The 20,629-nt window shown below is 62.8% G+C and overlaps 1 protein-coding gene across 7 annotated transcripts in view; it reads left to right on the forward strand.

Moving 5' to 3' along the window:
* Window positions 1–20,221, forward strand: part of CBFA2T3 (CBFA2/RUNX1 partner transcriptional co-repressor 3) — a 27,830-nt gene extending 7,609 nt beyond the window's left edge. The window contains exons 1-12 of one of the 7 annotated variants that reach the window (XM_042027016.1): window positions 39–166; window positions 9,190–9,336; window positions 10,831–10,908; window positions 11,857–12,098; window positions 12,454–12,543; window positions 13,966–14,147; window positions 14,253–14,509; window positions 14,615–14,700; window positions 14,926–15,124; window positions 15,258–15,326; window positions 15,496–15,686; window positions 16,350–20,221. In XM_042027016.1, coding sequence (XP_041882950.1) covers window positions 9,216–9,336; window positions 10,831–10,908; window positions 11,857–12,098; window positions 12,454–12,543; window positions 13,966–14,147; window positions 14,253–14,509; window positions 14,615–14,700; window positions 14,926–15,124; window positions 15,258–15,326; window positions 15,496–15,686; window positions 16,350–16,625 — 1,791 coding nt within the window. In that variant the 5' untranslated portion in view covers window positions 39–166; window positions 9,190–9,215 and the 3' untranslated portion in view covers window positions 16,626–20,221. Of the gene's footprint in view, window positions 1–38; window positions 167–1,040; window positions 2,041–2,080; window positions 2,225–9,189; window positions 9,337–10,830; window positions 10,909–11,856; window positions 12,099–12,453; window positions 12,544–13,965; window positions 14,148–14,252; window positions 14,510–14,614; window positions 14,701–14,925; window positions 15,125–15,257; window positions 15,327–15,495; window positions 15,687–16,349 lie in introns of those variants that run through there. The other 6 variants (XM_042027012.1, XM_042027010.1, XM_042027011.1 and 3 more) reach the window with 6 other exon arrangements.
* The last annotated feature ends 408 nt before the right edge of the window (window positions 20,222–20,629 follow it).

The following is a 20,629-nucleotide window of genomic DNA, read 5'->3' on the forward strand; positions in this document are numbered from 1 at the left end:
AGGTGCCGGGGGCAGCCGCCGCCGCGGGGCCGCGCTCCGCCAGAGCCGGCCTTAAGCGGGCCGGGGCCGCCGCCACCGGGGGCCGCTGCCGGCTCTGCCCCCTCCTGCCGGCCCCGCTGGCCCCTGCCTTGGGACTTACCTCACGTCTCCGCCACACCTCAGGACGGTAAGTGCCGTCCGCCAGCGGGGACGGGGACGGGGAGGCTGCCGGTGCTCGCGGAGGCTCCCGTGAAAGCGGAGCTTGGAATGCTCCCGGTGTTCGGGGGATGCTCCCGGTGCATAGGGGAATCGGAGGCTCTCGGTGCCCAGGGAGGCTCGCAGGGAAGAGGGGCTGTGGGGTACTGCTGGTGTTCGGAGGATGCTCCCGGTGCGTCGGGGAATCAGAGGCTCCCGGTGCCCGGGAAGGCTCCTGTGGAAAAGGGGCCGGGAACGCTCGGGGGATGCTCCCGGCGCGAAGGAGTCGGGGAGGCTCCCGGTGCCCGGGGGACGCTCCTGTTGTGCAGGAGTCCGAGATGCTCGCGGTACCCGGGGGAAGCTCCCGGTGTCGGAGAAGCTGCCGGTGCGCAGGGCAGTGAGAGCCTCCCCGTGCCCGGGGGACGCTCCCGGTGCCCGGAGGATGCTCCCGCTGTCGGGGCGGCTGCCGGTGCGCAGGGGACGGGGATGCTCCGAGTGCCCGAGCCAGTGCGGTGCCTGCAGCAGCGGAGCGGAGCGGGGCGAGCGGGGGCACAGCCGGGGCGAGCGGGCGCAGGGCTCGGAGCGGCTCCGCGGCGGAGGCAGCGCGGAGCGGGATCGCCGCGCCCGTGGGCCCCGCTCCCACGCACCGCGCTGCCGCGGCGGCGGCGGAGGGGTGCAGACCCCTCTTCCCTGCACTCCCGGGGCTCTTCCTGCTCTCCGTCCTCGTCCCCGGTCGCCGCGTCCCCGGTCGCCGCTTCCCCAGCGCCAGGGCGGCGTGGGGCGGCACAGCGTCCCCGGGAACCCACGCGAGTTTGTGCCCACCCCCCAGCAGACCCCCCCCGGTTGCGGCTCCCGATTCCTGCCCAGCCGCCCGACTCTTTGTCATCCCTGCATCCCTCCTGTCTGCCCGCCAAGCAGCCAGCTCCGCATCCCGCTCCGGCTGCTGTGGAATGGAGCTGGAGCCGCGTTTGGTGGCGAGGAGGAGCTGACCCACTTGGGAGAGTTTGCGGGAGGAATCCCAGGGCTGCCGTGGGAAGTTCCAGCCACCTTCGTTCTGTGTTTATGTGCGAGGACACGGGTCCGTGGCGGGGACACGGGGCTGTGGTGGGAACACTCGCAGAGTCCTCGCGTGTGCCAGGGGATGTTTGTTTGGACGTGGATTTGGGAAGGAAGGCTGGCTCGGGAGCTTCCAGCGCTGCCGTTCATCACCGCCTGCTCTTGCTTTCCCTTTGGATTACGTTAAGCTGGGCAGCCCGGCTTTGCCAAGGGAATGCTGCCGGCGCAGCGATGGAGCGAGGCTGGCCCCACGCTCCTCCGTGGCTCCTCCGCGACACTGAGCCGGAGCAAATCAGCTCTTCCCGTCATTCCCTCGCCGCTGGATGGTGCCTTCGGATACCGCAGAGCGTTTCTCTAGTTAAACACACCTTTTCTTGGAATTCTTTTTTTTCCCTCTATTAGCCAAGAAAAACTTTGCAACTTTTCTTCGCTGTCGGAGAGGAGCCACTGCCGCTGCTGGGTTTCATTTTGTTTTTTTAATTCGAGGTCACGTGTGCGTTGACAGTGTCTTTGATTCCAAGCGATGGTCTCGTCTCCAGCTTAGGAAGAGCTTTTGAGCTCTTCCCTCTGTTGTTTTCTCTCTGTTCAGGAACAAAGAGATTTTTTCTGCCTTTAATTAAAAGGAATATTAATTCCCTGCTCCTTTGTCGAGCGACTTGAAGACACTCTGCGAACATCCGCCTGCTCGGCGCCACGGTGGGGTGAGCTCTGCTGTGGTACAGGGCATGGAGAAATGGGGGAACCATCCCGAAATCCCACAGCAAACACGGAGCAGCAGCCGGGGAGGATGCTGACAGCCACGGTCCTCGGGTGAGAAGCCCCATGGAGCTGAGCTGCCGCCTGGGGTGGGCTCTTGGATCCCCGGAGGTTTGTGAGGCAGGTCCCTGTGCTGAGTTTCCACACAGGGAGAAATTCCGTGGCTGGGGAGGCGAGTGGAGGTGAACTTGGCTGTGCCAAGGGGGTTTTCCCTGCCGGCTGCCTCCCACGCTGGCAGGTAAGGTTTTACCCAGGAACAGATAGGTGTTGGATGTGTTTTGTTTGGAAAACCTGAGTGCAGGTGTTGGTTTGTAGGGGGAAAAGCCAGGACACGGCGGGGGAGAGGCTGTTCCCCCGTGGCTCTGGGTGCTGGCGTGGGGTGGGTGCCAGGTTTGGGCAGTGGGGAGGCCTCGTGTGGGTGCAGGATTTGCATCTTACATCGGGAACTTCCAGGCTGCAGGATGGAAAAATATTCTGGTGCTCAGCCCCACTTCAGGGGTGGGCTGCTGCGGGCAGGAGTGGGCTCTGGCAGGTCCCACAGGGAACCTGGGGCTGGCACATCTCTGCCAAAGTCCCTTCCTGAAATTCTGCTTCTGAGCCATGGATATTTGCATGCAGGATCCCCAGGCAGGATCCAGGCGTTATGGCTGGGCCATGGAAATGGGGTCTCGTGGACAGGGGGTCTCGGCTCCGCTCGCTGCCAGCAGTCGCCGTAAATCCCTGGTGAGGTCTGGGGGCACTTTGGCTCTGCCCGTGGTTGTGCACGGTCCCCTGTCCCGCAGCCACCTCGGGAAGGTGTCTGGGTGCTGTGGGACCCCTGGGGAGGAGAGGCACCCCAAAAATATCTGTTATTATATCTCTTAGTGGGAATCAGTGGACTGGCAGCGAGTCAACCAGGAAGTGCAGGGCTGCCTGGGAGTGCTGGCAGTGGGGCAGGGGCTGGCTCCCTGCTAGGGGGACACACAAATCCCCCCCACCAGCACTGATCCTCTCCAGCCCCCGGCCAGACCAGCACGGGCACAGTGAGCACAAGGTTTGGGGCAGATCAGGGCCGGGTGCCACGAACGGGGCTGGGAGGGACCAGGGACAGCCCCTGGGTTAAACTGGGCTTAATCGCTGCTGCTGGGGCCGGGGGGATGTGGTCGGTGCTGCAGCCTGACCTGTGCTTTCCAAGCTGGATCTCACGTGGGAGATGGATTTAGCTGCCCATCAGGATGGGGACGATGGGAGTCCCCAAGCTGGGATCAATCCTCACCAGCCAGAGGCAAGAATGGGCTGGTGGCACAGAGGACACCCCCCTGCCCGGCTGGCCCGGCCTTAGTGCTGTTGCCCTCTTTGGGGCTGTTTTTAGATTTCCTGAAGCTGTTTTCTGCCGTCCCTCCCGCTGTGCTCAGGCTCCCCAGGGGGAACCCCACCTTGACAAACCCACAGCTTTCCTTCGGAAGATGCTGACCAATGGTTCCAGAAAACATCCAAGGGATTTCCTGTTTATTTTGCAAAATTCTCATTAATATTTTTTCCTGTGTTCTTTGATTCAATTTCACATGGGCAAAATCGCCTTGAAATGGAGCCCGTGGTTCAAAAATAGACAAAGAGTCGGTGAGGCGGCAGCCTGGAGGCTGTGGGAGAGCGCGGCCGGATCCGGCACCCCCTCGGAGCCGGTACCAGGCTGGCGCCTGCGGGGCAGGATCTGGCACGGGGTCCCTGGGGAGCCGGCGGCGCCTCGGCGTTCCCACGCTGCAGGGAGCTCTCCGGGAGCTCCCCGCCGGAGCTGGGGTTTGCAGGGGGAGGTTTCCCTTCTCCAGCCCCTCTCTGCCTCCAGGATGCCGCGAATCCCCCGCGTGTGCCGCTTGTCCCTGCTCCAGCCGCCAAGGCCACCTTTGGGCAGGAGCATCCCCGTGCACATGGCTGCGGACATCCCCGACCGGGGCGCTGGGCTGGTTTTGGGGTGCCCCTTTGGCACCCTTTGCGTTGGGGGATGGTGCAGAGAGTGGTGCAGCCCAGGCGCGGGCGTTTCCTGGGTGGGGGCAGCTCCTGCAGGGTCAGCCGCAGCCCTGCTCCTCTCCAGGTGTTCCGGGCTGCCCGCGGCACTGTTTACTCCTGGTGTTTAGCCAGGATATTTAATTTCCAGGAGTGTAAGGCAGCTGGGGAGCAGCAGGGTGTGCGCGCCCACCTCCCCGTGCCACCCCGGTCGGACGAACCCGACAGTGGCAGCGGGCACGACCCTGCGGCGGCGTTTGCAGCAGGTACTGTGCCCTGGCTGGGTGCTGCTGGCCCATAGGCCGGGGGGCCCCCCCCAAAGTGACCCTGTGCATGGGGGACCCCTCCTCCCAGCCCGTCCCCCCGCCAGCAGCCACGTCGCCGCCAGCCGCTGTTGACTCACAGGCTCCGCCGCCGAGTCCCGGGGCTGAGCCCGAGATGCTTTTACAGGCAGGGCTGAAATGCACAAAATGTTCGACTTGTAAAATATGTAGCGTGAGAAAATAGCCTTTTCTGCTCTCCTCCTCCTCCTGCCGCCGCTCCCCTGCCCCATCTGCTCGCTTGGAAAGCTTCCCGCAGCCGGGGGGGCCGGCGGCGCCCGGGGTCCCTCGCCAGGGATGTCACCCACCCCGCGCAGCCGTGCCCGTGCCGAGGGGCCACCCCTCCGTGCCAGAAGGGCAGCGCGGGCACCTCGAGGATGCGCTCGGTCCATGCGGATGTTGCCTCCTCGCTCCCCTCGCCATCCCAAAGTTTCTCTCCCGTGGACGCGTTTAGAGAGCGAGCGCGGGGCTGGCACCGGGAATGCCAGCGGGGCTGCGCCGCCCGGCGCGGGGGATGACGCAGGCGGAGCTGGGGCATCCCATGGCGCTTGGGGTTTCCAAAACCTCTCCAGAGGGTCCCGGGAAATCCCCCTGCGAGGCGCCCCGGCAGCCCCGGGAGGGAACCGCCACGCCGGAGCTGGCCACGAGCCACGGTTTTCACCTTAATCCATCATTATCTGGGCACATTTCGGATCCTTGCCAAGAGCAAGGTGGGAAGGGGGGGTGTAAGCATGCTTTCCCTATTCCCCTGCCATCCTTTTTGCTGCCTGTGTGTAATTAACAGAGTAATTAAAAACAGGATGAGTTAATTGGTATTCATTTATGTGGCAGATGTTTTTAATTGAGATACGAAACAATTTACCTGTTTACATAAACAATAGCAAATGAAGGCTTGTAAAACAGAGAGGGCGCCTTTTTTTTTTTGGCTTTTTTGTTGTTGTTTCGAGGAAAAATCAAACCCATCCCCCACCCCCGGCCACGCCAGCTCGGGGCGAGCGGGAGCTGCTGGCACTGCCTTGGTGGCACCGAGCCAGCTGGTTTGGGTCCCTGGGTGGATGGTTTTGGCTTGAAAAGTGGGATTCTGGGGGCTTGGGTGCGTGGAGAGCCTGGCTGTGGGTGCAGATGTCTCGTGTGGAGCTGTGCTGTCACTGCCACGCTGTGGGAGGTGGGAGGGGACTGGGGGGGCTTGGGGCCTGCTGGGAGTTGGTGCCCGTGGAGTATCTGCCCAGCAGCGCTGGCATTCCGGGGATGTGGGTGCAGGCAGTGTGCTCAGAAAGCAAAGCACATCGGGATGTACCTGAGCATGGTGCCATCTGCTTTACTGGAACTGTGCTGGTGGGAGGTGTCCCAGCTGGGCCAGGGGCACGGGACCTGTCTCAGGATGCCCGTGGGGAAGGTGGGGATGACCTGCAGGGGCTCCCCAGGACTGGAGCCGGCTGAACCTGGGTTCCTTTACAAATTGCGCAGAGAGTTTAATTAATTGGATTCACTTTTAAAGAGCTTTGTTAGTGCAGATGAGTGCCGGGTGTGGATTGCTCCCTGCTAGGCTGGCTCCCCAAAATGAGCATCCAGGACACCCTGGTGGTGGGTGGGCAGCATCCCTCCAGCATCATCATGGAATCATGGAATGGTTTGGGTTGAGAGGGACCTTAAAACTCATCCAGTGCCACTGCTATGGGCAGGGACACCTTCCACTGTCCCAGGCTGCTCCAAGCCCCAATGTCCAGCCTGGCCTTGGGCACTGCCAGGGATCCAGGGGCAGCCACAGCTTCTCTGGGCACCCTGTGCCAGGGCCTCCCCACACTCCCAGGGAAGAAATCCTTCCCAATATCCCACCTAAACCCACCTTCAGCATCCCACAGCTGCTCTCCTTACTCCTGCTCCAAGTGCAACTGGGAATGAGCCACCTCCAAGCTGCCCGCTGTCAGCTTTTCCCGATGTCACCACGGCCCCAGGGAGGAGATGAGGATGGGTGCGGGGGAGGAGGGAGCTGATCTCTGGGAAAGGATGAGGATGGGTGCGGGGGAGGAGGGAGCTGCCGGTGCCGTGAGGTCCCACCAGCTCTGCCGGGCTGCTGCACTGTCTGGCGCTGCTGCCCGGCCTCAGGCACTGCACGCTTCCAAACCTGCTCCAGCTGGGACAGCTCCGGCCCTGCCATCTTATCGGGGAGTTGTTGTTGGCCCCGCTGGCTGCGGCAGCTGAGGAGCAGGAATGCTTCCCTGCCTTTGTTTCGGAGGCAGCCTGGCTCGGGGAGACGTCGCCTCCAGCATCTGGATTTCATTTGTGGCCCTTTGGAGAGCATGAAGGATGCTGGGCGCTGAATTCCCCTTAACCCCTTCCTCGCCCGGGGAGCTCTGCCTGCAGGGAGCCGCAGCTTTCCAGTGGCCACATCCAGGGGCAGCTCCCTGCCTGCTCCATCCCCATCCCTGGGGAACGCAGAGCGGAGCAGCCAGCCCGTGTGCTCCGCACTCATCGGGCTCGTCCCGGAGCTGGCACATCCCACTTGCTGCCCGGGGAGGAGGCACAACCCCGGGCTTGTGGTGGCTGGATGGGCTCCCTGGGGCTGTGGGAAACGGCAAATGCCAGGCTGGGATGGCTGCCAGCCCCATCCCTCCGGCACTGGTCCTGTCCCTCCGGCTCCAGGCTGCAGGATGCCGTGTGCCCACTGGAATGCGTGGCTGTGTGACAGTGTCACCCCAGCAGGGACCCTGCCCGGGGGTTAAACCCTGTGGTGTGACAAATGGGGGGCTCGAGGTCACACAGGGGTGTGCGGGGGTCCGGCATCCGCCGGCCCCGGGAGGCAGGGTGGGGAACAGCCGCTCCCGCCAGCCCAGGAGAAAATACTAATCCTTTTATTTTTATATTATTACTTATTCATCTGGGCTGCACAGACCTAATGGAAACCAGATGGAGGAAAACAGACACGGCCCCGAGCGGCTGGGACAAATTACCCCAAAGAGAGAAAAAAATGGAGGGAAAAATAATTCCAGCGGAGTTGGAGTTGTGCTGGGGAATCGCTGTTTGGAGGTGCTGAGAGGAGGCTGCACTTTGCCCCCCACAAAACCCCTCATGGAGTTCATCCCATCCTGCAAAGGACCTGGGTTGGTGGCACAGCCGTTGTTGGGTCCTCTGGGCCTTCCAAGCTCTTTATCCCATTGGGTTTGGGATCATTCCTCTGCCTGCCCAGCTATGTTTGGGTTGCAAACACCTTGGGGAAAATTTAAAACTTGGAGGAAAAAAAGGAAAACTCAAGAAAAACCAGAACCAGGCCCCATTTCCCCGAGTGCTTGCTCAGCTTCATGGAAACTTTCCTGCTGATGGGAAGCTGTGGAAAAGCCATGTCAGTGCCAGGATGAACGTACCCATGTTTTCCCCCTGGTGTGGGCATGGCTAGGGAGTCAGGGCAGTGAGGGGGACCAGAGCTGGGATGGGGATGCAGGCAGGGACCATTCCAGGGATGCAGGCAAGGATGGGGCCAGGGATGAAGGCAAGGATCGTGTGGGATCAAGGTGCTGCAGCTGTGACCCCTCACAGGGGCACACTCTGTGCACACTCACGGCTCAGCCTCTGCCCTTGGAGGTGGATCCTGCTCCGCTGAGTGATGGGGGAAGCCTGGAAGGCTGGACAAGCTTTGCCCAGAGATGGACATTTCCACGGAAAGGAAAATAAAAGGTGTTTTTCAAAACAAACCGTTTATTCTGGCAGGCCCTGTAAGGAAACTGAGGTTTTGGGGGGAGAGAAGCTGCGTACTCTTGGGATTTCTCCTGCAAGGAATGGGAAACTGGAGCAAGCACATCCAGGCATCTGCAGGATCCCAGTGTGTCACGGATAGGGGTGGATATCCATGGTGCTGGAGCCACCCAGAAGGATGCTGTGGGTGACCAGCCAAGATTTTGGCTCTTACACCATCTCCTGGTGCTCTGCATGCCACTGGCTGCAGCATCTCTGTGGGGATGAGGCCCTGGTCTTATTTAGCCCGGCCAATGTGCTCCGGCCGGGTTCAATTAATCTCCCCACAGTTGCCCTGGATTAAGGGTGAATATTGGATTAGTGTTTATCAGCTGGGCTGGGGGGGACCGTGCTGGGGCGCAGGGGGGACCCCACGGCCGGGGGTGGCCGTGGCGGCCGCTTCCATCTTTGGCCGGAGCCGGCGGCAGCGCGGGCACAGTGACAGATCCCCGCAGCTGCCAGCACTTGTGGCCACCCGTCACCACCGGCGTGGCAGCCGCGGGGCCCAGAGCCTGCACCGGGGCCGTGCTCCGGCCGGAGGGGATGGTGCTGGCACGCTCCCCCCGGGAATGCACTGCCGGGCGTTATTTGGGGTTGGGAGCGCAGGGAGGTGGGAGGGAGGCGGCGATGCCCAGTGGGGTGATGGCGATGGCCGGGAGCTCCGCGCTCCCTGGGTTGTAGGATCTGGCCTTGCAGGGCCTCTCAGGGCTGGGGGGGACAGTCACTGGTGGACACGTGGGTCCTGCCATTGCCACCAAACACTGGCTGCAGTGATCCCACGATCCCTGCCTGGGGCTGTGCCAGCCCTGGGTGATGCTGCTGGGGATGGTGAGGGCAGCGGGAATTCCCAGGATGCATGAGGGGTGATGTGACACAGCAGGGGTGGCACTGCAGGGGCAGAGCGGTGCCCACACCCGGTCCCTGCACTCTGTGTCCCTGCACAGGGCACTGTCCCCACTGCTGTGCAGGTGAACAGCAGGTCCATCACCCTCCCCACCACCCTGTGGCACACAGGACACCAGGCACTGTCCCCGTTGCCTGAGCTCTGCCATCCTACAGTGGCAGCGGAGATGCCCAGGCCAGCCTGAAGTCCCCAAGTGTCCCCTCTGTTTGCCAGGGAATCACGGCCCTGCCTGGCACACCCTGGTCACCACCCCGTGCCCTCTTCCCGCAGATAACGCGGAGACTCCGGCTGCCACCATGCCTGACTCTCCGGCCGACGTGAAGACGCAGGCCCAGTCCACGCCGCCCAGCATGCCCCCGCCGCCGCCGGCCGTCACGCAGGGAGCCACGCGCCACCCCTCCTTCACGCCAAGCACCAGTGAGTACCGCGCTGCCAGCCTGGGGCTGCCAGCCTGGGGCTGCCCAGCTCCCCTCGCCTTCACCTCACACGCGGCACCCGGGGCCAGCAGCGTCCGCAGAGCCCAGCGCGGTGCTGGCTGGGACGTGGGGTGACGTTGCCTGTCCTCGGGCTGGATGAGCTCCCTGGGTGCACATTCCCAAGGCGTGGCTCGTGCATGTTCCCGCGGGGAGCGCCGTGGCACTGGCCGTGGCCAGCAGTGCCCTGCGAGGTCCCTGGGGACAGGGACACCCTGCTCTCCTGCCACCCGGTCACCAGTGCTGGCACAGAGGAGTGGGTGACTGGAGGATGGTGAGGGTTGGGGGAGTTCCTGTGGATCGGAGATGGCCCCGTGGTGGGTCCCAGGCGTGTGGGGACACATCTGTCCCTCTGCCTGTGGCACCCAGTGGTGGCAGGGTGCTGTCATGGCCAGCCACAGTGGCTGGGACCTCCTTGCCCTGCCGAGGCTGTGGCGTGGTGGCATCAGGGGACTCCAGGTGGGAGTCTCGGTCTCTGTAGTTGAACTGGGGACAGCCCAAGGTGGTGGCTGTACTGGAGGCACGTGGGCTCACTGCACACCCGCAGGGTTTGCGCCAGGGGTTGGTCACTGTGCCGCTGTCACCGTCCTGGCACATGGATGGACAGGGCACATGCAGGGTGGGATCCAGAAGAGCAGGGGACAAGGCTGGCCCCCTGACAGGAGTGGCAGTGGCCATTGTCAGTGGCTGTTCCAGCTCCACCGGGACGTGTCCCGGGCTCATGTGTGTGCAAGGGTTTTGCTTGTGGCTGTTTCCTGCTTAGAAAAACCCCAGTGAGGAAGAAGAAACCCTAAACCAACCCCTGAGATGCAGCCCCTGACACCTGCAGCCCCCCAGCAGCGCTCCTGGACAGGCTCTCTAGAAATCAGCTCGTGCTTGGCTGTGCTTGGAGGGGGTTTGGGTTTCAATCCCAGCGCTGTGGCTGACGTGGCAGCCCAGGTTTGGCTGGGTCTGGGATGCAGGACCAGGGGTGCAGGCAGCCTCTGCACCACGGCTCAGCACAGAGAGGGATTCGGGACACAGGGCCGGGGTGCAGGCGGCCTCTGTGCCATGGCTTGGCACAGAGCAGGATGCAGGACACAGGGCTGGGGGTGCAGGCAGCCTTTCTGCCACAGCTCAGCATGGAGCAGGGTTTGAGACACAAGGCTGGCGCCTTGGAGCAGCTTGGCATGGAACACCACAGTGTTTTGGTTGTTCCTGGCCTCGGGGGACCTTGTTCAGTCCCTAAAATGTGGGGACTTTATCAGACAGCCGAGCATCCACCCCCTGAACCCTCCCTGTGGCTGCGGTGGGACACAGGGGCCCGGGTCCCCGGTGTGTCCGGCGGCTTTGCCCGTGGCACGCGTGCCCACGGTGAGGAGCGCCCCGTGCAGGGCCCCCCGGGCCGAGAGCTGCCCCCTCTGCTCTCTCATCATAGCGTGTTTTATTTTGCTTGCAGATCGAGACGCTGGCCCTCCGACGTTTCTGCCTCGCGGCCGTTTTCATGGTTGCTTGAAATGGTCGATGGTCTGTCTTTGTAAGTAAAATGAAACACCCGCTCTCATGAGAGACCCGAGCGCAGCCGCAGCCCCCCGGGGGTGCTCCCCGTCGCCAGCCCCTCGCCCTGCCCCGGCGGGTCACAGGGATGCGACCCCCAACCCCATCCCGGCGCAGGGACATGTGTGGTGTCCAACTTAGGAACGCACCTGTCGCGGGAATAAAAGCAGTTGTGGCCGCCGGGTTATTTTCGGCACCTCTTCAGCGGGTGGCGGGCGCTGCCCGGCCGGAGAGCGAGCGGGAGCCCCCCAGAGCAGGCAGGGCTGGCAGGGCAGCACAGCACCCCCAGGTCAGTGTGATGCCAGCGGGGACAGGCGCGTGCGTGCCGGGGGCCGCAGGGCGACGCGCGGTCAGGACGTGGGTGACGCGTGTTGTCACCCGCGCTGGCGGGACATGGGTGATGCGTGTTGTCACCCGCGCTGGCCGGGGAAAGGTCTCTGTGCTCACAGGGAGCTGGTGCAGGAGAGAGGGGTCTGCCACGCTGATGGTTGGCACCCCAAAATATCCCTCCTGGGTTTGCCGGTGTGGGGTGTTCAGGCAGCTCCTGTCCTTCCTGACTGGGCACTGGGGACAGAGGTGGCAATGTGCCGCAAGCCAGGCTGGGCTCCGTGGGAAATGGCTCCTGGATTCTCTCTGGGAGTGCTGAGCAGCTCCCAGAGGGCCAGGATGGAGCCCTTGGCTTGGCTGCCTTGGCTGTTGAGGAGCTGGATCAAGCCCTTGCTGTGCTGGGAGATGCTCTGCATCCCCTCCTTCCCCACAGCACCGGGAGCAGTCCAGGATGCGGCCCCAGGGACGCAGCAGCATCGTGAAGCCTTCCAGGGGGTGCCAGCCCCGCATTACCCAGCAGAACACTCTGCCATCCCAGCCTTGTCCCCACCGTGCCAGGGCACAGCCACCCGCTCTGACCCCCCCTCCCCTGTCTCCCCAGTGATGAACGGGAGCAGCCACTCACCGACCGCCATCAATGGGGCTCCGTCCACCCCCAACGGGTTCAGCAACGGGCCGGCCACCTCCTCCAGCGCCTCCCTGTCCACCCACCAGCTCCCTCCGGCCTGCGGCGCCCGCCAGCTGTCCAAGCTCAAGCGCTTCCTCACCACCCTGCAGCAGTTCGGGAACGACATCTCCCCCGAGATCGGGGAGCGGGTGCGCACCCTCGTCCTGGGGCTCGTGGTACGTCCGCCGGCCGCGGGGTCAGCCACGGGATCGCCCACATCTGAGGATCCTGGGTTTTCTGTTGGGGATGGAGATGCTGCTAAAAGGGAAAGAGGGGCCTAGATTGACCTAAATCCTGGAGAAAAGGGGGTTGTTTTCCCAGCATCTCCTGGGATCTGCACAGCCGCTGCAGGGTTGGGTCCTGGCTGCTGGCATTGCCAGTGAAGCTTTGAGCATGGTTTTCCCTTGAGTGTGGTTTTCCTGTGAGCGCGGCAGAGCTGGCAGAGGAGCAGGAATGGGAGAGGACCAGCCAAGTGTCCCCCAGGGGTGCGGGGGTTGTGCCAGGGGTGCTGAGCCCAGGCTGTCCCCACAGAACTCCACCCTCACCATCGAGGAGTTTCACGCCAAGCTCCAAGAGGCCACCAACTTCCCGCTGCGACCTTTCGTCATCCCCTTCCTCAAGGTGGGTGCCCCAGCCTGGGCATGGCGGGATTCGTGGCAGCATTTCAGCACAGGGGATTTGGGGGTGGCTTTGGGGCTGGCAGCCGCCTGTGGGTCTGCCCGTGTCCCCCCAGGCACACGTGTGCCCCCACACGTGTGGAGCCGCACAGGGCCGGGCTGGTTGCAATACAGCAAGGGGTCGGCCCAGCTGGTTGCCATTTGCAATTCATTAAAAATTCCCTCTTTTTTTTTTTATTTGCCTTTTAATTTCGTGCTGACTCTGCAGTGTCACCCCACTCCGGAGAGATTTGCCCGGCGCTGGCACGCCTGGCAGCACCGGCACTGCCGGCAGATGTTCGAGCCCAGTGTCCCCTGTCCCTCATTAGCAAAGAAATAATTTAAAAGTGCAAAAATAGCCCCTTTTCCACCTCTGCATCCCAGGCCTCCCAGAGCAGGCGTCCATGAGTGGAGGTCTGTGCTCACCTCAGGAATCTGCTGGAGTGGTTTGCTCCAGGCTGAGCTGGAGGGGGATGGCAGAGCCCCCTCCCCTCCTGCCCAGTTTGCAGGGTTTTTGGGATCCATGGGAGCAGGGAAAGGTGAAGCCCCAGGCCCTGGCAGGCACTGGTGGCCCTGTGGCTCCAGGCAGGCTGGGATCCATCACCGCTGTCCCAGTGCCAAGAGCGCGGCGGCCGCCCTGGCACCGTGCTCCCAGCTGTTCCCACCACCCGTTCCAGATGTTTCTCATTATCCTAACTGCAACCAGCCGGGCTCGGCGTGCTTCCCAGACTGGGGACTTGCTGTTTTTGTGGGATTGCTCTCCCCTGGCCGGGGAAGGGAAGGGGAGGGAGGGTCCGGCCTTGCTCACCGCAACTGCAGCTCCAGCTCGGGCGCTAATGTGTCCCACAGATGGGATTTGGCTGTGGCTCAGCTGCCTCAGGCGAAATCCAGGGCTGGCAGCCAGAGCGCCGGGCAAAAGGGGGTTCTGCTGCTTAATTCCTGCTGCTCCTGGGGCTGCAGCACCGTGGGGGGGGACACGGTGGGTGGGTGGGAGGGGAGTTCCCAGCTGATCCTCACAGTCGTGGGTGCCACACAGGCTGGGGGTCCCAGAGGTGCAGTCCCCAGGGAGCAGTCGTGGGGACAAGGGTGACCGAGATGGCCGACCTGGCTCAGGGGACGGTGCTCTGCAGCCCCTGCCAGGATGCAGGAGAGCTCTGTTGAAGCTGTGTCTGAACCCTGTGGGGTGCCACATGTGTGGTCCCCAAAAGCCCAGCTGCCCCTGGGTATGCTACTGGCATCCCAAGGCTGTCCCCTGGGGAAGGGGAGCGGGACCCCAAAGGGAAGGCAGCTGCCTGCCTCGCACCCCCTGCCTGTGGCGAGCTGGGGGCACAGCCGGGCTGCTCCGGGTGGGCTGCGGGGCCGCGGACTGGACTGTGACCCCCCACAGGCCAACCTGCCGCTGCTGCAGCGGGAGCTGCTGCACTGCGCCCGCATGGCCAAGCAGACCCCGGCCCAGTACCTGGCCCAGCACGAGCAGCTGCTGCTGGACGCCAACGCCTCCTCTCCCATCGACTCCTCCGAGCTGCTCCTGGAGGTGGGCGAGAGCGGCAAGAGGAGGACGCCAGACAGGTGCCAGCCGGGAAGGGGCGTGTGGGCTTTTTCAGGGACACATCCCTGAAAAGGGGAGGTTGTTCCCGGGGGCCCAGTGAGGACCATCTCCTCTCCTCCGGCCAGGACCAAAGAGAACGGTTTGGACCGAGACCCCCTGCACCCCGAGCACCTCAGCAAGCGGCCGTGCACCATGAGCCCGGCGCAGCGCTACAGCCCCAGCAACGGGCTGAGCCACCCCCCGAACGGGCTGGGGCACCCCCCCGCCGGCCCGCCCCTGCCCCAGCACTACCGCCTGGAGGACATGGCCATGGCACACCACTACCGGGACACCTACCGGCACCCCGACCCCCGGGAGCTCCGCGAGCGCCAGCGGCCCGCCGGTGAGCCCTGCTGTCCCCACGCACGGGGGGGAACGGGGCTGGGGCCCCCCTGAAGGGAGAGGGGTCCTGCAGGGGGGCTGACCCCGCTCCGCTCTTGCCTTGTAGCCGTGCACGGGACGCGGCAGGAAGAGGTGATCGACCACCGGCTCACGGACCGGGAGTGGGCGGAGGAGTGGAAACACCTCAACAACGTACGTGTAGCGTCCCTGCCCCGTCCCGTGTGCATCCCGCCCTCCATCTGCCCCGTGTCCCTCACGGGGCTTTTCTCCCGAGCATCCTCTGCTCCGCAGCCAGCGCAGCACCCTGGAGCTGGCACAGCCCGGCACACCCCGAATCCCCCTGCCCAGCGCTGGGCACCGCAGCCCCCCGGCTGCTTGCAGCAGAGCCCCCTCCCCATCCCTCCTGTTGCCCCGCAGCTGCTGAACTGCATCATGGACATGGTGGAGAAGACGCGGCGGTCGCTGACGGTGCTGCGGCGGTGCCAGGAGGCCGATCGCGAGGAGCTCAACCACTGGATCCGGCGCTACAGCGACGCCGAGGATATGAAGAAAGGCAGCCCCCCCTCCGCGCGCCCCCACAACTCCTCCTCCGCCGCCGCCGAGGCTCCCCAGTTAGGTACTGAGCCCCGGGGCGGGGGCTGCGCCCCTCTCCGGGGTGCCCGCGCCGTTCTCCCGGGGGTCCGGCGCTGCCGGTGGGTGCGTTCCAAGGGGACGGCGTCTCCTAAGGGCGTCCCCTCTCTCCTTCGCAGACGCTCACCGGGATTTTGTGCCGCGGCCGCTCTCTGGGTACATGCCCGAGGAGATCTGGAGGAAGGCTGGTGAGTGTGGGGTGGGCAGCCCCCGCAGAGCGCTGAGCCGGCAGGGGCTCTGCCCCAGCTGCCCTCATTGGGATGTCTGTGGTGCTGGAGGAATTTGGGGTGGTTTTGAGGGAAGGGGGGATGGTGGGGCGCTGGCACACCCTGGCCATGCTCGGCTGCTGCCTTCCAGAAGAAGCCGTGAACGAGGTGAAGCGCCAGGCCATGTCCGAGCTGCAGAAGGCTGTGTCGGATGCCGAGCGGAAAGCCCACGAGCTGATCACGACGGAGCGCGCCAAGATGGAGCGGGCCCTGGCCGAGGCCAAGCGCCAGGCGTCCGAGGATGCTCTCACTGTCATCAACCAGCAGGAGGACTCGAGCGAGGTGGGGACCCTGGGGGGACGGGCTGGTGGCAGTGCTGATGTGTGGGACCTGCTCCTCTCACAATCGAGGCTGCAGCATCTGCGTGCGAGGGTGGGAACGGGAGCCTGTGGCAGCGCCATGGGATGGGAGGAGAGGGGAATTCTTGCACTGAGGTGGAGATGTGGGGTGTGGCCAATGATGGGGTGCATGGTCCTGGATGCGGTGCATGGATAGGGATGCACGGTCCTTCATGGAGGTGCATGAAGGGGGATGCATGGTCCTGGATGTGGGAGGATATCCAAGATGGGGGAGCACAGTCTGGGATGGAGTGAAGGATCCAGGATGAAGTGTGTGGTCCATGATGAGGTGGATAGTCCTGGATGTGGACGCAGTCTAGGATATCTGCATGGTCTGGGATGTTGTGCGTGGTTCAGGGTAGGGTTATATGGTCCGGGATTAGAGGGACCCAGTTCAGGACAGGGGAGCACAGTCCAGAATGGGTGTGCCTGGTCCAGTATGGGGATACAGAGGATGGGATGGATGTGCACGCTCTGGGATGAGGTACGTGGTCCAGGACAGGGGTGCATGGTCTGGGATGATGCAGTGCCCGGTCCTGGGTGAGGGTGCCCAGCCCGGCCTGGGGGTGCACGCTCCGGAGCTGAGGCTGTGCTCCCGTTCCCGCAGAGCTGCTGGAACTGCGGGCGGAAGGCGAGCGAGACGTGCAGCGGCTGCAACACCGCGCGCTACTGCGGCTCCTTCTGCCAGCACAAGGATTGGGAGAAGCACCACCACGTCTGCGGGCAGACTCTGCAGGGGCTGCCGGGCCCCGCCGCCCCCGGGCCGGGCCAGCCCGACGGCGTGCCCGCCATGGCCAGCAGCCCCAGCGAGGCGGGCTCGGTGGCCGCGTCCCGCGCCGGCACCCCGGCCACGCCGGCGCCGCTGGACAGCGCGTCCCGCTGAGCCGCCCTCGGACTGCGAGAGCCACGGACTGCACCCGGTGCAATTTCCTCAGCTACCTGACTCGTGTGACCTCCGAAACGACCTCTCTAGCTCTCACAACTAATCCTCACAGATCCTCAAACTGGGCTTTAAGTGGAGTTAAGGCAAATACCGGTCTCTGTTCTCTCTTCAGTCTTTGTTTTGGCTTTTTTCGGTTGGTTTTCTATCGGTTGGGGGATTGTGGTTTGGGATTTTTTGGGTTTTTTGGTTGGTTTTTTTTCCTTTTTTGCTCTCTGGATGAGGGATTTGGCTCCAGCCTCACCACGTAGTGCTGTGGGGAGAGACCAGCCTGATCCCATCCCACATCAGCGCTGCCAAGAGGCTCACCTGGAGGAGGAAAGAACCTTCTTTTCTTCGTCTCTCTCTTCCTTTTTTTTTTCTTCTTTTTACCTTTTTTTTTTTTTTTGTAAAAAAAATAAAGAAAATAAAAAAGAAAACGTCGGACTCTTTGGCTTTAAGTAAGAAATTGTAAAAAAGGAAAAAAAAAAGAAAAAAAAAAAAAGAAAATCCAAAAACCAGACAACGCGTGACGGATGCTCACCTGTAACTACCTTGCTAGCTAGCCAAGAACAGACCAGACTCACCTCTGCTCCAAAGGAAATCCAAAACCAAGGAAGATCCAAACGTCTCTCCACTGCCAAAGTTCGTTTCGTTCTGTTGTCGCTTCCTTCCCCTCCCCACAAGGATGGATGGACGTGCCTCTGGGGCTTTAAAGAGTTTCTATTAAAATAAAGCAAAAAAAAAAAAAAAAAAAGGTGTTTTTTTACTAAAACCCCAACCCCCAAGGTGTGGGAGGGGGAGATGGGGCTGAGAACCGCAGCCGGAGCCAGCACGTCTCTACCTCTGCCCACCACCGCCCTGGAAAAGGAGAACAAAAAGGAGAATTAAAAAAAAAAAGAGAATAATAAAAAAAGAGAATTAAAAAAAAAAAAAAAGAAAATTAAAAGACAGATTTTGGGTTTCTCCCTCCCCGAAGCCGTCGGGGGACCCCCCATCCCTTCACTGCCAGGCTGCTCCCACACCCCGCGCTGGATTTGTTTCACAAGGATTTTTAAGAGGAAAAGGAGAAGGAAAGGAAAAGGAATGCTGCCTCCTTCCTGGCCGAGGCGGCGGCCAAGGACGATGTGGATTATTTGGGATTCTTGCCTCGCCGGAGCGGCGCAGAGGACGGAAGTGCAATACGGAAAGTCCGGCGGCTCCGAGCGGAGGCAGCAGTGCTGTGCGCTAATGTGAATGTAAATAGTGTCTGCAGAGGTCCAAAAATGAATAATAATAATGATAGTGATGATGATGATAATAATAAGAGACTTTTGCCAAATAAAGGATGAGGAGGAAGCGTGGAGCTGTGGCGCTGGCCCGAGCGAGGCCTGGCATCGAGAGGAGCTGTAGTTTTTCCGCATTTGCAAAACCCATCCTGTGTGTTTTCCGTAGGGGAGGAAGAGGAGGGAAGGGCTCGGGGCCGGGGGGGTTGTGCTGCACCCAGGGCTGGGCTGGGCCACAGCAGAGCTTGGGACACCCCAAGGGTGATGTCACCGGCCCTGTGCCACCAGCACCCAGCCCTGCTGGGGGTTCTGTGCACCCCAAGGCCTTGGTGCATCCCCTGGGAGGGTTCCGTGCACCCCAAGATCTTGGTGCGTCACCTTGGACGAGTTCTGTGCACCCCAAGACCTTGATGAATCCCCCTGGGGGGTTTCTGTGCACCCCAAGGTCTCTGTGAATCCCCTCAGGGCTCTTCTTGTGCACCCTGAGGTCTCGGGGCATCCCCCGGGAGGTTTCTCTGCACCCCAAGACTTTGGTGCATCCCCCCAGGGAGTTCCTGTGCACCTCAAGGTCTTGGTACCACCCCGGGGACGTTTCTGTGCCCCCCCAAGACCTCGTTGCACCCCCTGGGTGGTTTCTGTGCCCCTCCAGCCCTGGGAGCTTTGCCGGGTGCCCCTCCCTCGACTGTTCACTTTATTTATGGTGTGACATATGTAATATTGTCTATTTTTCTTACGTTTCCTGAGAAGAGGTAATATATAAGAGTATTGCAGACGCCCCTGCTCGCCCGGCTGTCCGGCCCGTCCCCTCCCTCCCGCCGTGTCCCCGCCTGCCCCCGGCCCCGCTCCTGCCGGGGCTCTGCCTCTCTACCTCCACCTCGCCGGGAAACCGCGGGCGAGAGCACTTCCACAGGGGCTGCTCTCCTTTCCACTCCCTGCTGGTTTGCTTTTTTTGGAATTATTATGATTTGTTTTTTCTTTTTTCTTTTCCTCCTTCTTTTTTTTTTTTTTTTTTTCTTTTAATAAGAATAAAACTGCCCTACAGAACCTTGCATCGAAACCAAAAGCCGACGGAGGGAGGGACGGAGGGAGGGGACGGCGGTGACGGGCGGCACAGTCTCAGCGGGCGGCCAAACCAGAACGACAGCTTTAAATGTGAGATTTCCCAAAAAAAAAATTTGTGCTGCGGGGAGGACGGAGCGGCCGCGGGGCCGGAGTGATGCCGTGCCGGTGCTGTGGGTGCTTCCCTGGGGGTTTGCTCCAAAATGGTGTTGTTGGGGGGTGTGGGGGGCCAGGGGACGTGTGCCACGTGCTGCGCCCCCTCGGTGGCTCTGTGGCACCTGGGAGGTGGCAGTGGGTGAGCAGCGTGCTCCTGGCACAGCCTGGCCGGGGCAGGGGCCGTGGGGCAGCGTGGTGCCACATCAGGTCCCCGTGGCTGCCCACAGCTGCTGGGTCTCCTGCTCCCATCGCGGCTGGGGCAGGGGGACGGCGTTGGGGACATGGGGACAGCGTGTCCCAGGTCCCCGTGCCCGTGGGGAGGCAGAGCCCCGGGCGCAGGGTGCTGGCTGTGGCACCGAGCTGGGGAGGTGGCAGGAGAGACGCGGCTCTCTGGTGCCAGCCACGGCGCCGGGGTCCCCTCTGCAGCCCCTTCCTCGCGTTCCCAACCCAAAATCCCAGCTGAAACCAAAGTACCACATCCCGGCGAGGCTGGAGCGGGGCCCCACACCTGCCTGGCTGTTGCTCCATCACTGCCAGAGCCCCCCGAACTCCCCCTGCAGCATCTCCTCCTCCTCCTCCTCCAGGGGCTGCTGGGGTCCCCCCCTTTGTCCTCGGGGTGCCTCTCTGGATCCCAGTGGCTCTGAGGCTGGGGACAAGATGCCGCTGTGTTCCCAGCTCCCAGGCACTGTGATGGGATGTCCCCCCTGCCGTGGCAGCCCTGGGGGCTCCTCCGATGCCACGGCCCCGGGAGGGAGCTCGTGCCAGTGTCCCCCCTCCCTCCCGGCTGCGGCAGCACTCGCTTCCCGGAGCCCTGCCAGCCCTGGCACGGGCACACCGGGGCACGGGGGGCCCTGAGGGGCTGGAAACCAGAGCCCCCCGCCAGGGCCAGGCGTGGGGTGTGGGGCCAGCCCAGAGAGATGACGTGGTAGGACTTTCCTTCGGCATGCTGTCCCCCCCTTGCTGTTCCCCGCTTTCTCTAAGTGTACTGTATGTTTGACCTGTGAAAGATGTAAACTTTATGATTCAGGTTATGTCTGTTCTTAACTCTGTATCTGTGTAATAAAGACAATTTAATATCAACGAGGCTTCGTAGCCTGGGCTTGTGCTGGGTGCCCCCGTCCCCCACTTCTGGCAGTGCTTTGCACTCCGTGCCCCCGGCCCTGGCTCGGCGGGTTCATTACAGCCCTGGGGGCGGTCAGTGCAAAGGAGGGGTGTCCCTGGCAGGGGAATCTCAGGTGTGTCGCCAGGGCACTCAAAGGGATGTGTCCCACCTGCCGCTGCTGCACCCTCGGCGTGCCCCCCTGCTCCCCCTACGCAGCCAGCTGCCTGCAGCCCCCGGCATCACCAACGGGGTCCGTGCACCGTGAGGAGCGGAGGGGGCCCTGCCCACGCGTGTCAGCCCCAGCTGAACGTCACTGCCGGGTCTCGAACTCTCAACCCCAGGATCCCCCCGGGGCGGGGCCGCCTCCGCCGCTCCCCCGCCCGTCG

This window comes from Corvus kubaryi, unplaced genomic scaffold, assembly GCF_017639235.1.
Source record: "Corvus kubaryi isolate FWS band 111438036 unplaced genomic scaffold, C.kubaryi_AGA036_p1.0 37300, whole genome shotgun sequence".
Lineage (NCBI taxonomy): Eukaryota > Metazoa > Chordata > Aves > Passeriformes > Corvidae > Corvus > Corvus kubaryi.